Source organism: Centruroides sculpturatus, unplaced genomic scaffold (genome assembly GCF_000671375.1).
Source record: "Centruroides sculpturatus isolate CEXI.00-Female unplaced genomic scaffold, Cexi_2.0 scaffold232, whole genome shotgun sequence".
NCBI lineage: Eukaryota > Metazoa > Arthropoda > Arachnida > Scorpiones > Buthidae > Centruroides > Centruroides sculpturatus.
The window spans coordinates 804144-815993 of NW_019384487.1; the positions used below are offsets into that span (position 1 = coordinate 804144).

Here is an 11850-nt window from a genome sequence, read left to right on the forward strand (position 1 = left end):
TTGGCATGTTGTGAAATTTCTGATAGTTGGATAATAAACCGTTTTATTGTAATTTGTCTTTTTAAATTATTTTGAGTCGATATTAAAATTTGGAAAAGGGGATCCCTAGATTGGGAAAATAGGCGAATTTTTTCCAACTTCGGTTGTTGTTCGGGATACTGTTAAGGTTTTAACGAAGTTCGAGCGAATACATAATTAGCAAAAATAGTTGAAAAAAAGTGATTAAACAAAAATTATTACAAATATCGTAAATAACAGTTCACAAATGCATATATAAAAATATTTTTTGGAGGGGGAAATGGTCTTCACAGTTTGAAATCCATCGATGTCACGATGAAATGCTAGTATACACTCTATCGTAGGATCGCGCCATCTATCGTAGGATAAATGTACTATGCCAAAAACGGATTGTATTAAAAACTTCCCAAAGCTTCATGGCGATCGTACTATGCCAGAAACCTTTGCGGGAGTATATTAAACAACTTCCCAGAGTTTCACGGCAATCGGATAAACGGTGTGGTAATGCATGAAGGACTGACAGACAGACACACACACATACACACACACTCATTTTTATATATATAGATTACAAGAAGTATACCTGACTAATGGGTAGTTAAAGCCTATCAGTGAGCTACCTACGGCTTTGAAAAGCCCTGAATCGAAATCGGGCGAAAACTCCAAGAATTTTTGCAGGTTTGTCTGTCTCGGATAATTCGGGCTCCGTCCTCACCATCCTGCCGAACCCACGATATGCATGGTTAAAAAGGCCCTTTTGCAATCCAAAAGCGGTAGGAGCCAAATGAGAAAGTAAATTTACATTAATTATGTCTTCGATTTAATCATTATATTAAAAATTGAAAAAAAAATCTATTAAAATAATAAATCAATATATAACAAGTTAATAAAATTTTAAAGTCGTTTTACTTTTTACATCGTTGGATATCTTCGAAATTAACAATAGTTTTGTCTTTAATAATCGCGAATGTTTTGTTACACAAAACAATATTTTTACATTGTTAACAATTTTTGTTACTATAGAAAGCTTTGACATTTATTCGAAAATACATAAAAATAAATTCAAAATCTTTTTAATCTATAGATAAATTATGAGTTTTGGAAACTTTTGTCATATTTTATTTTTAAAAACTTTTTATACTTTTAACTATTATAAGACGACCAAAAGCTTAGTTTTGAGGGTACGGATGAGTTTTATAAAAGTACAGTAAGTGATCGGTTAACGAACAAATCGGATAACGAACACTTTCGCGAAAGATTTTTTATGTTCGGACAACGAACACATGATCGGATAATGAACACCCCACAGAACAAACACAAGAAGAAGTGACGTAAAATAATGAATACCGATTGATCTTCCCATGTCTTCGGGCAACAATTCGAAACTTTTCGAAATGTGTGAGACGTCGACATAGACGCTCAAGCCGGCATATACCGATCGGATAGTATTCCTCCGAACTTTGAAATTCTCCCTTGTAATTCCAGCCTTTTATTTTTCTGACAAAAAAATTCTTTTGTGTATTCGCGAGACTGTCGGGTAGGCACTCGTTAAGTTTTGCGTCTGTTTTTCTTTTCGAAAGGTGAGAGTATAATAGCAAAGGTAGAGAGAGAGTGGGCAGAAGATGCCTAATGTTGCTGGGCAATATGGCGTAAACAGGTCTACAGTAGGCCTCAGTTCAATCTTATTTAAGAAAAATGCTGTATAATCAAGAAGACTTCAGCAGCTAAAGCAGTAACAAAAATCACATTTGAGAAATAAAAAACATCGAAGAGTTCGTAATGGAACCTGAAACGGATCTGACGACAGAAAAACGCCAAGAACTCTTGAATGAAAAACACCAAGAAACTCGGCGAGATATTAATGCCGATATCTGTTATTAAAGATCCTTTGTAGAAGTGGGAGGATGTCAGAACAACGGCCTTAGAATGACATCCAAACCAGGTTGAGGCTTGGGGATCTCTACAATTACAATGCTATTAATTACTTACGGAAAATCGTGAAGAAGAGAGAAAAGCAATCGACAGTAGATAGATTCTTTAACCCTTTCGAACGGAAAAAACATGACTAATAAAAACGCAAGACTGTGTATATATGTAGTTTTATTATATATAGGCCTAAATAAACGTAGAAAAAGTATATATTTTTTATTTTTGGGGGTCTCCAGAACGAATTAATTAAATTCCCACTAAAACCTACGGTAAATAGATAATTGGTTAACAAACAATTCGGATAGCGAAAAAAGTCTTGAAACGGATTATGTTCGTTAACCGATTCGTTAATCTACTATTATCTCCCGTTACGAATTTTAGTGTATCCATAAAATATATAAAAAACTGCAAAGGCTGCTAAATAAATATACAGTATTCAATTTAAAAACGAATAACGTCATTTGTTGGCATACGTTTTATAAACCAAATTCAGGAAATTAGGTATGAAAGTAAACTCTAGATGCACAGAAAACTTAAAATGTTTGAATCAATCTTTAGTCGATACAATTATTATTGATTGAAAGTTCTATAGGACACATGATTTGTACTGACACTTTTGCTTACTTACAATCACTCGCAGTGGCGTAGCGTGGGTCACAGCCGCCCGGGGCGGAGAAAAATTTCGCCCCGCCCTTATTTAGGTATCTCAATTTAAAAGACTAAAATTCAGTTTCGTCACAGAATAAGTAATGAAAAATTCCGTGCTAGTGTTGCCACTTTTTTAAAATCGCTGACCCGGATGGCAAATGAGGTTTGTTCGAACAGAAGTTCCTGACGCATGCGTATGTCATTTTGCAATGCGAATAATAATGTGCAGTGCATGCCAGTTCTAAATCAGTTACACTTAGCGACTTGGGAGACTTGGGTGGGAGTAACGTAAGTAACCTAGATGACCTACCTCTATTGGATATTGGAGGTGTATATGAATACTTATGAATCGAACAGCAAAAAAAAGGTCGACAGGTTGCGCACGAAATGTCCGGATGATACCACTATTCCGTGCTCATTTCAATCGGTCCGAATCGTAGGTGCGACAGATATATGAAATATAATGGTTCAAATTTTTACAAGATATTATTATTTATTGTAAAATTTTTCCGCCCCCTAAACAGTGTCTCCCCCACTAGGCTACGCCACTGATCATTCGTAATATTACATCAGAAGTTTGTCACGCATTTATTTAATTTATAAGAGTCTCATCAAGTAGCCAATTCTAAAACGGACAGAGCATTTTGGAGACAAATGGAATAGAATCAGCCGTAAATAAGAGATAAAAAAATATGCCAGTACTTTTAATTTTTGAACTGACCATTGCAAGCCTTACCTGGCAGAGGTGAGAAGTCATATTTCGTAACGCTTGATTCGTTTCTTTTTGGAGTGTGAAGAGTTCGCGAATCACAGTTTATCAAACAGCGATCCGCTGACTTTCAATAACTAAACTGGGAACAAACCTATTAATTAATCCAGATTTTCNAGAGAAAAGCAAATCGACAGTAGACAGATTCTTTAACCCTTTCAAACGGAAAAACATGACTAATAAAAACGCAAGACTGTGTATATATGTAGTTTTATTATATATAGGCCTAAATAAACGTAGTAAGAAAGTATATATTTTTTTATTTTTGGGGGTCTCCAGAACGAATTAATTAAATTCCCATTAAAACCTACGGTAAATAGATAATTGGTTAACGAACAATTCGGATAGCGAACAAAGTCTTGGAACGGATTATGTTCGTTAACCGATTCGTTAACCTACTATTATCTCCCGTTACGAATTTTAGTGTATCCATAAAATATACAAAAAACTGCAAAGGCTGCTAAATAAACATACAGTGTTCAATTTAAAAACGAATAACGTCATACGTTTTATAAACCAAATTCAGCAAATTAGCTATGAAAGTAAACTCTAGATGCACAGAAAACTTAAAGTGTTTGAATCAATCTTTAGTCGATACAATTATTATTGATTGAAAGTTCTATAGGACACATGATTTGTATTGACACTTTTGCTTACTTACAATCACACGCAGTGGCGTAGCGTGGGTGTCAGCCGCCCGGGGCGGAGGAAAATTTCGCCCCCCCCCTTTATTTAGGTATCTCAATTTAAAAGACTAAAATTCAGTTTCGTCACAAAATAAGTATTGAAAAATTCCGTGCTAGTGTTGTCACTTTTTTAAAATCGCTGACCCGGACGGCAGGTGAGGTTTGTTCGAACAGAAGTTCCTGACGCATGCGTATGTCATTTTGCAATGCGAAGAATAATGTGCAGTGCATGCCGGTTCTAAATCAGTTAAAGTTAGCGACTAGGGAGACTTGGGTGGGAGTAACGTAAGCAACCTAGATGACCTAGCTCTATTGGATATTGGAGGTGTATATGAATACTTATGAATCGAACAGCAAAAAAAAGGTCGACAGGTTGCGCACGAAATGTCCGGATGATACCACTATTCCGTGCTCATTTCAATCGGTCCGAATCGTAGGTGCGACAGATATATGAAATATAATGGTTCAAATTTTTACAAGATATTATTATTTATTGTAAAATTTTTCCGCCCCCTAAACAGTGTCTCCCCCACTAGGCTACGCCACTGATCATTCGTAATATTACATCAGAAGTTTGTCACGCATTTATTTAATTTATAAGAGTCTCATCAAGTAGCCAATTCTAAAACGGACAGAGCATTTTGGAGACAAATGGAATAGAATCAGCCGTAAATAAGAGATAAAAAAATATGCCAGTACTTTTAATTTTTGAACTGACCATTGCAAGCCTTACCTGGCAGAGGTGAGAAGTCATATTTCGTAACGCTTGATTCGTTTCTTTTTGGAGTGTGAAGAGTTCGCGAATCACAGTTTATCAAACAGCGATCCGCTGACTTTCAATAACTAAACTGGGAACAAACCTATTAATTAATTCAGATTTTCTGATTTATTAAAATCTCTTATGAAATTCACATGATGAAAGAAGCAGATAATTAGCAAAATTTAGCACAATAAATATTTATATATATTAATATTTTCCAAAGGTATTGAGTATCAGCTATTTAGTGAACTCATTTGCATAAAAACTAAAACATGATTGACGTAACCGTTTCTATTCCGTTGAACTTAATCTGAGAAAGTGTTCGTTTTGAGTGTCAAGTATCGAGGAAGAAATTCGTTGACTAAAATTTGAGAGATTCGGAGAATATTCTTTATTATTCGTACGAGTATCTACTAATACGCGTATTATTGTAAGGGGCGAAATAAGATGTCAAACGTGATAAAACAACGATTTAACTTTCACGAAGTGACTATATTCAACGAGAATGGAGAATATGTCGTCGTATCACGAACATCTTTGATACAAAATGGAGGATTATTAAAAAACTTTATAATTGTGTGTCCTAATGAAATGAAGTTAATTCTGACATTACCTCTGACATTGAAAATGCTGAATGAATTTGCAGGGTTTGTACGAATCTATTATATAGACGTTTCTTAGTGTTTAATGTATAAATCTAACTTGTAACAATACGACTAACCCGTATAAAGGAAAAGATTATTTTTTTAAAAAAGTTTAATGCAGTTATTTTAAATGGCTTGTATAGGTTAATGATTGGTAAATGTTTGGAATGCATAGGTTAATAATTGCATTATTTCGATTCAATAAGTTTGTACACTACTTTTCAGTTTTATTCCAAACTTATTGAATCGAAATAATGCAATTATTCGTAAAATTTATTTATTATTTAATAACGAAACAGTTAATAAATCGTTACTTAGTATATTGGACGACCAAACGATGTCGTGAATGAGATTTTGCTGCCAATTAGCATTCGTGATTAATGAAGGTTTTGGTCGGTGTGAAGTTCAACTCGCATACTCTCACATCACCAACTGTGAGGATATTTTGAAGGGTTTATAAAAATTGACTACTGATGATCTTTTCGAAATTTTGGATCTATTTTAAACATTACACTTAATTGTTTTCTTGTTCAATTCTTTTCGCCATTTTTTTACGCGAAAAAAATGTAAAATACTATAAAATATGCCAATTATTTATGATATTTAACTTTCTAAATGTTTCGTTTCAGGTTTCTAGAGAAAGGTGGTGTTATTTTTACTTCTGCGGATAACGGATTCGAAATGTACGTCATCGGCAAACNTTAATTGGTTTGCATTGGAATAAAACCGAAAAGTAGTGGACAAAACAAATTTATTGAATCGAAATAATGCAATTATTCGTAAAATTTATTTATTATTTAATAAGGAAACAGTTAATAAATCATTACTTACTATATTGGATGAGCAAACGATGTCGTAAATGCGATTTTGCTGATAATTAGCTATCGTGATTAATAAAGGTTTTGGTCGGTGTAAAGTTCAACTCGCATACTCTCACATCAACTATGAAGATATTTTGAAGGATTTATAAAAATCGACTGAAGGTCTTTTCGAAATTTCGGATCTATTTTAAACATTACACTTAATACTCTTCTTGTTCAATTCTTTTCGCTGTTGTTTTTTACGCGAAAAAATGTAAAATACTATAAAATATGTCAATTATTTATGATATTTAACTTTGTAAATGTTTCGTTTCAGGTTTTTGGAGAAAGGTGTTGTTATTTTTACTTCTTCGGATAATGGATTCGAAATGTACCTCATCGGCAAACGTTACTTCATTAGCCAAATGCAAACAATGTGTTTAAATTATCTTACAGAGTCGATTTTCTGCACAAACATTTGTCGCATCCACGATTTTGCTTGCAGACACAACGAAAAACAATTGCAGTTTCATTGTTGGCAAAATTTCCGTTGGTTTCAAAATAACTATTTTCACACAGACGATTTCAAACGGTGTGAAGAAAGTACAATTTACAAGTTGTTGAAGTGCTCCATCTTTTTCACATTAGAAGAATCTGATTTGTTGCGTGCGCTTTTTAAGTGGGTCGAGCAAAAATTTTGTAAACTGAGAAAAACAAACGACGATATTTCGAAGGGAGAAATAATAAGACCGTTCCTGACATTGATTAGATTCCCCATGTTGGAACCACGGTTAATAGAAGAGCTTTTGAAGTTGATTAGCAAAGATTGCATTTCGACAAAAGAAGTTAAATCCGTAAGAAGTTATCAAATTCAAAAAAATGTTGCCACTCTTCCACCAATAGTATCTGCTTACGCTAAACCGAGAAGAACTTTTGAATATTCTTCGTTAACTGCCGTAAATTCCATGACGTATGAAGAGTTGAATCGAAACACAAGAATAAAACCAACTTTTCTGTTTATGGCTGATTTCTGGATTTCCAAAAGTTGTGTGGTGAATGCGATTGTTCTGCCAATTAGCCATCGAAACCACAAAGGAATAGAGGTTTTGGTCGGTATGAAGTCGACGTATTCGCAAGATTTCGTCTACGAAAGAGAGATCTGTGGTATGAACGGATATGTAAGTTTTCGAAAAATGAAATATTTGCGGGACCGTAGCTTTAATATATTTTTACTTAAGGTTCCCAAGGAAGAAATAAAATCGACCTTCATTGAGGTATTAAAATGTACTCCCGAATATATTCCGATATACGAACTTCCAGATGAATCTATAAGACTATTAGGGGTGAAAAGAATATTCAATTGTGTAATTTCTCCTATTTTCTAAACTTTGTAAAAGTGATTAATATCGGATACTTTACATTTAACACGAGGTATGTTTTCCTTTCTTCTCCACAAAGTTCGTAATTGAACTGACGTCGGTGGTTTTTACAGAATACGAAAATTAATTTTGGATGTTTAAATAATTATAAAATGTAAATATTTAGTATACCTGAAGTAATTTTTTTAAACGAAATAATTTTCGTAAAATTTATTTTAAAATTAAATAAATTTTAAATAAATTTTAGAAACTTCCGTTTTTCATTTTTTAGCGCATTTTAACGTATTTATTTCATACAAGCCTTCTACAAATGACATCTTATATGAAAAAAATAATAATAAAAGTAATTATTATTTTATATTTTACTACAATAAATTATTACATTGTAGCTATATGATACTTGTAAAGAGCTACTTAAAACATTTAAAAAAGTATTCATTTTTAATTATTAAAATCACTGCCTAAGTTCAATAATGTCATTGTATAAGATATGCAAACGTAATAATTACGTAAAGAAAATTGATTAAATATTATTCAAATATTAATATTTGTAGCGGTAACATTTATGAAACGACAAAATGGTCATCTCATAAATGTTTAGGTCTTATTGCTCCCATAACAATTTCATAATCATTCTCATATAATTTGACGTATTTCACTTACAAAACCAAATCTGTAGGGCAGAGGTCGAGTGGTTAAGAGCGCATGCAAATAATGGACCACAAAGCTCTTGAAATATTTAGACTTTAATGTTAATTAATAAATATTCACGTGCTGTAAGATCAGTAGTGATTCTACGTAAGAGTAAATGTGGATTGAACTCGGACCCTTCAACGTTCAGAGGGTTTCCAGAGAAGAGGAAAACGCGAAACACAATTTAAAGAATTTTTTAATTGCCTGAAATTAGGAACTCTTACGTGAGATAACATTCGTAGTTATATTAAGCAAATATTATAATATAATATAAGGGTTAGAAGTACCAAAGAAGCTTAATGTTTGTTGATATTCTTTGCTCCAGCAATTCCGGGCTCATTTGCTATTATTAGTACATATAATCATTTATTGTGCTAAATTATGCTTATTACCTGCTTTTTTAATCATGTTAATTGTATAAAACATTTTAATAAATCATAAAATCTGAATTAACGAAATCAAATTTGTTTTTAAAACCAAATTTTATTTGAATTTCTAATTTTTGCAAAAAATTCGATTTTTTGTATTTTCAGTGAGAGAAAATCAAGTTATGAAAAACCAGAATATAAAGTAAAATTTTCTGATGTAAACGTACTACGGAGATCGATAAAATCAACATGTGTATGTAATAGAAAATATAAAAATAGCAAAATATTCAGAATGGGAAACGCTATTTCTTAAACCTCATCCGAAAATTGCTCACAGAGGGCTGATTGGATAACAATAAGTTCTAGTTTTCAAGACTTCTTTCCAAAGAATTCTTGAAAACTTTAGTAGTGTCGATATAAGAGTGCATAAGAAGTAGATGAACTTCTTACTCACGAAAATTTAACGAGACTAAAAGTTTCTATGATAAAAAAAATTGTCTGATAATGCAAAATTTACTTCAGAAACGACAGAAATCAGCACTTTGAAAAATTTTAACTGAAAAAAATTAACGTATAGGGTTCCGTTTTCGACTATGCGGTTACCTTATAATGGATGTGAAAAAGTCCTCTCACTCGCTACTCTGAAAAGGAGTGTTAAAAAGTGAAGTAGCCTATTACCTCCCTCAGAAAGCCATAAATATGTATGATATAAACAACAAAACAATTGAAAACATCATTTTTTACAAATTACTGTACTTAATTTATATTAAATTTATATTGTGTGCTTTATACGAAATATTAAATTTGGGTTTTCTTTGGCGGGATACCGATGCTCTATGCNGAAATACAAGAATGAAACCAATTTATCTGTTTATGACTGATTTATGGGTTTCTAAAAGTTGTGTTGTGAATAAGATTGTTCTGCCAATTAACCATCGAAACCACGAAGGAATAAAGGTTTTGGTCGGTATGAAGTCGACGTATTCGCAAGATTTCGTCTACGAAAGAGAAATCTGTAATATGGACGGATTTGTAACTTTTCGAAAAATGAAATATTTGCGGGAGCGCAGCTTTCACATATTTTTAGTGAAGGTTCCGAAGGAAGAAATAAAATCGACCTTCATTGAGGTATTAAAAAGTACTCCCGAATATATTCCGATATACGAACTCCCAGATGAATCTATAAGAATATTAAAGGTGAAAAGAATATTTATTTGTGTAATTTCTCCTATTGTCTAAACTTTGAAAAAGTGCTTAATATCGGATACTTTATTTACATTTAACACGAGGTATGTTTTCGTTTCTTCTTCACAAAGTTCGTAATTGAACTGACGTCGGTGGTTTTTACAGAATAGGAAAATTAATTTCGGATGTTTAAATAATTATACAATGTAAATATTTAGTATACGTGAAGTAATTTTTGTAAACGAAATAATTTTCGTAAAGTTATTGAATGACAATAAATTTATTTCATACAAGCGTTCTACAAATGACATTATATGAAAAAAATATAAAATAAAAATTATTCTTATTATTATTTTACTAGAATAAATTATAACATTGTAGCTATATGACAATTGTAATGAACTACTTAAAACTTTTTTAAAATGTGCATTTTTATTTATTAAAATTACTGCTTAAGTTTAATAATGTCATTGTATAAGATATGCAAATGTGATAATTACGTAAAGAAAATTAATATTTGAATAATATTTAATCATTACCTTTGTAGCGGTAACATTTATGAGACGACAAAATGGTCATCTCATAAATGTTTAGGTCTTATTATTGCTTCTATAACAATTCCATAATTATTTTAATATAATTCTGGTTTTGTAAGTGAAATACTGTAAGTCAATCTGTAGGGTAGCGTTCGAGAGATTAAGATGATGAATCACGAAGCTCTCGAAATCTTCAGATATTAATACTAATTAATAAATATTCACGTGTTGTAAGATCATTAGTAATTCTACGTAAGATTTAATGTGGATTAAACTCGGAGCCTTCAACCTTCAGAGGGTTTCCAGAGAAGAAGAAAACGCAAAACGCAATTTAAAAAATTCTTTAATTGCGTGATATCAGGAACTTGGTGTTTTAAACTCTTACGTGAGATAAAATTTGTAGTTATATAAAGCAAATATTATAATATAAGGGTTAGAAGTACGAAAGAATCTTTGTCTGTTGTTTCTTTTTTTTTTTTTTTTTTTTTTTTTGAAGTTACTATGCCTTGACTCTGGTCTGGCATAGTACACAGCCATCGGTGTCCACCTAGTGTAACTCACAAAACTCAACATAATTGAGTTTTGTGGTTTATGGCATTACGAAATTCTATTAATAGTATCATATCATACGTTTCATATGGGCATTAGCAGTGCATATCCGGCAGGGAGATACATTCCCACCATGAGTGGTCGCTGCAGAGCTTTTCTAGTGGCGCATCCAAGTCCCCAGTTTGAAAATGGCCTTAATAGCTAATGTAAAAAATGAGAATTTTTTAAGTTTAAATAGTTGTTACATAGAAGATATTCCATCAAGATTTACCTGTGCTAAAAAGATATTTACTTATTAATTTTGAAATAACAGAATTTGGTCCTTCTGACCATTTCGTAATAATACAGTAATAACTTTTTTCCCTGTAAGAAAGATAAAAGTAAGTTGATGGTGGTAATCCCAATGCACAAAAGTTTTAAATGGAAGTAGAGAAAGCTGCAGTTTTTAATGTTTTGATTATAATATCTTAAAAACAATTAAAAGTACAGGTAACAAAATGGTGGAAAAATTTATTTGAATACATGAAAGATTAGCATTTTGATTAAATTTAAAACAGAACCGACACAATTTAATTTTAATTAGATGGCATCACTTTGTTTTGATTTGATACAATTTTAAAATAATGAAAATATGTCTTCTTACTCAAAGATCATTTGTTATCTCGGAATCTTGCTCAACAGTTTGTTTACTCACAGAAGCCAAATTAGAAAGTAATATTAAAAAACTAAAGAAAGCTTCTGTTAGGGATAAAGATAAAATTCTGGCAGAATACAAATAAAATGCCATAAAGTGACATGCTAATAGTCTTGAAAAATTAATTTTTAAAAATTATTAATCACCACACCAGAATATTATCCATTAAAACAAGAAATAACTACTGTCTAT

General features: G+C 31.9%; 1 protein-coding gene across 3 annotated transcripts; it reads left to right on the forward strand.

Annotated features, from left to right (window-relative positions):
• The first annotated feature begins 5105 nt into the window (after positions 1 to 5105).
• On the forward strand, positions 5106 to 7804 carry LOC111621618. 3 transcript variants are annotated; one of them, XM_023363812.1, is made up of 4 exons: positions 5106 to 5457; positions 6084 to 6142; positions 6651 to 7418; positions 7493 to 7804. In XM_023363812.1, the coding sequence occupies exons 1-4, from the start codon at positions 5258 to 5260 to the stop codon at positions 7525 to 7527; spliced, it is 1062 nt and encodes a 353-aa protein (XP_023219580.1). In that variant the 5' UTR covers positions 5106 to 5257; the 3' UTR covers positions 7528 to 7804. The 3 variants fall into 3 exon arrangements, with proteins under 3 accessions (XP_023219580.1, XP_023219578.1, XP_023219579.1); XM_023363810.1 differs by having other exon boundaries at positions 6651 to 7804; XM_023363811.1 differs by lacking the exon at positions 6084 to 6142 and having other exon boundaries at positions 6592 to 7804.
• Positions 7805 to 11850: the final 4046 nt, after the last annotated feature.

What these genes read in the sequence shown, in the direction of transcription:
- LOC111621618 (XM_023363810.1), top strand. Translation starts at nt 5,258, where the DNA reads ATGTCAAACGTGATAAAACAACGATTTAACTTTCACGAAGTGACTATA. An exon ending in ATGCTGAATGAATTTGCAGG is followed by an intron (nt 5,458 to 6,083) that starts GTTTGTACGAAT and finishes GTTTCGTTTCAG; the next exon opens with GTTTCTAGAGAAAGGTGGTG. An exon ending in TAACGGATTCGAAATGTACG is followed by an intron (nt 6,143 to 6,650) that starts TCATCGGCAAAC and finishes TCGAAATGTACC; the next exon opens with TCATCGGCAAACGTTACTTC.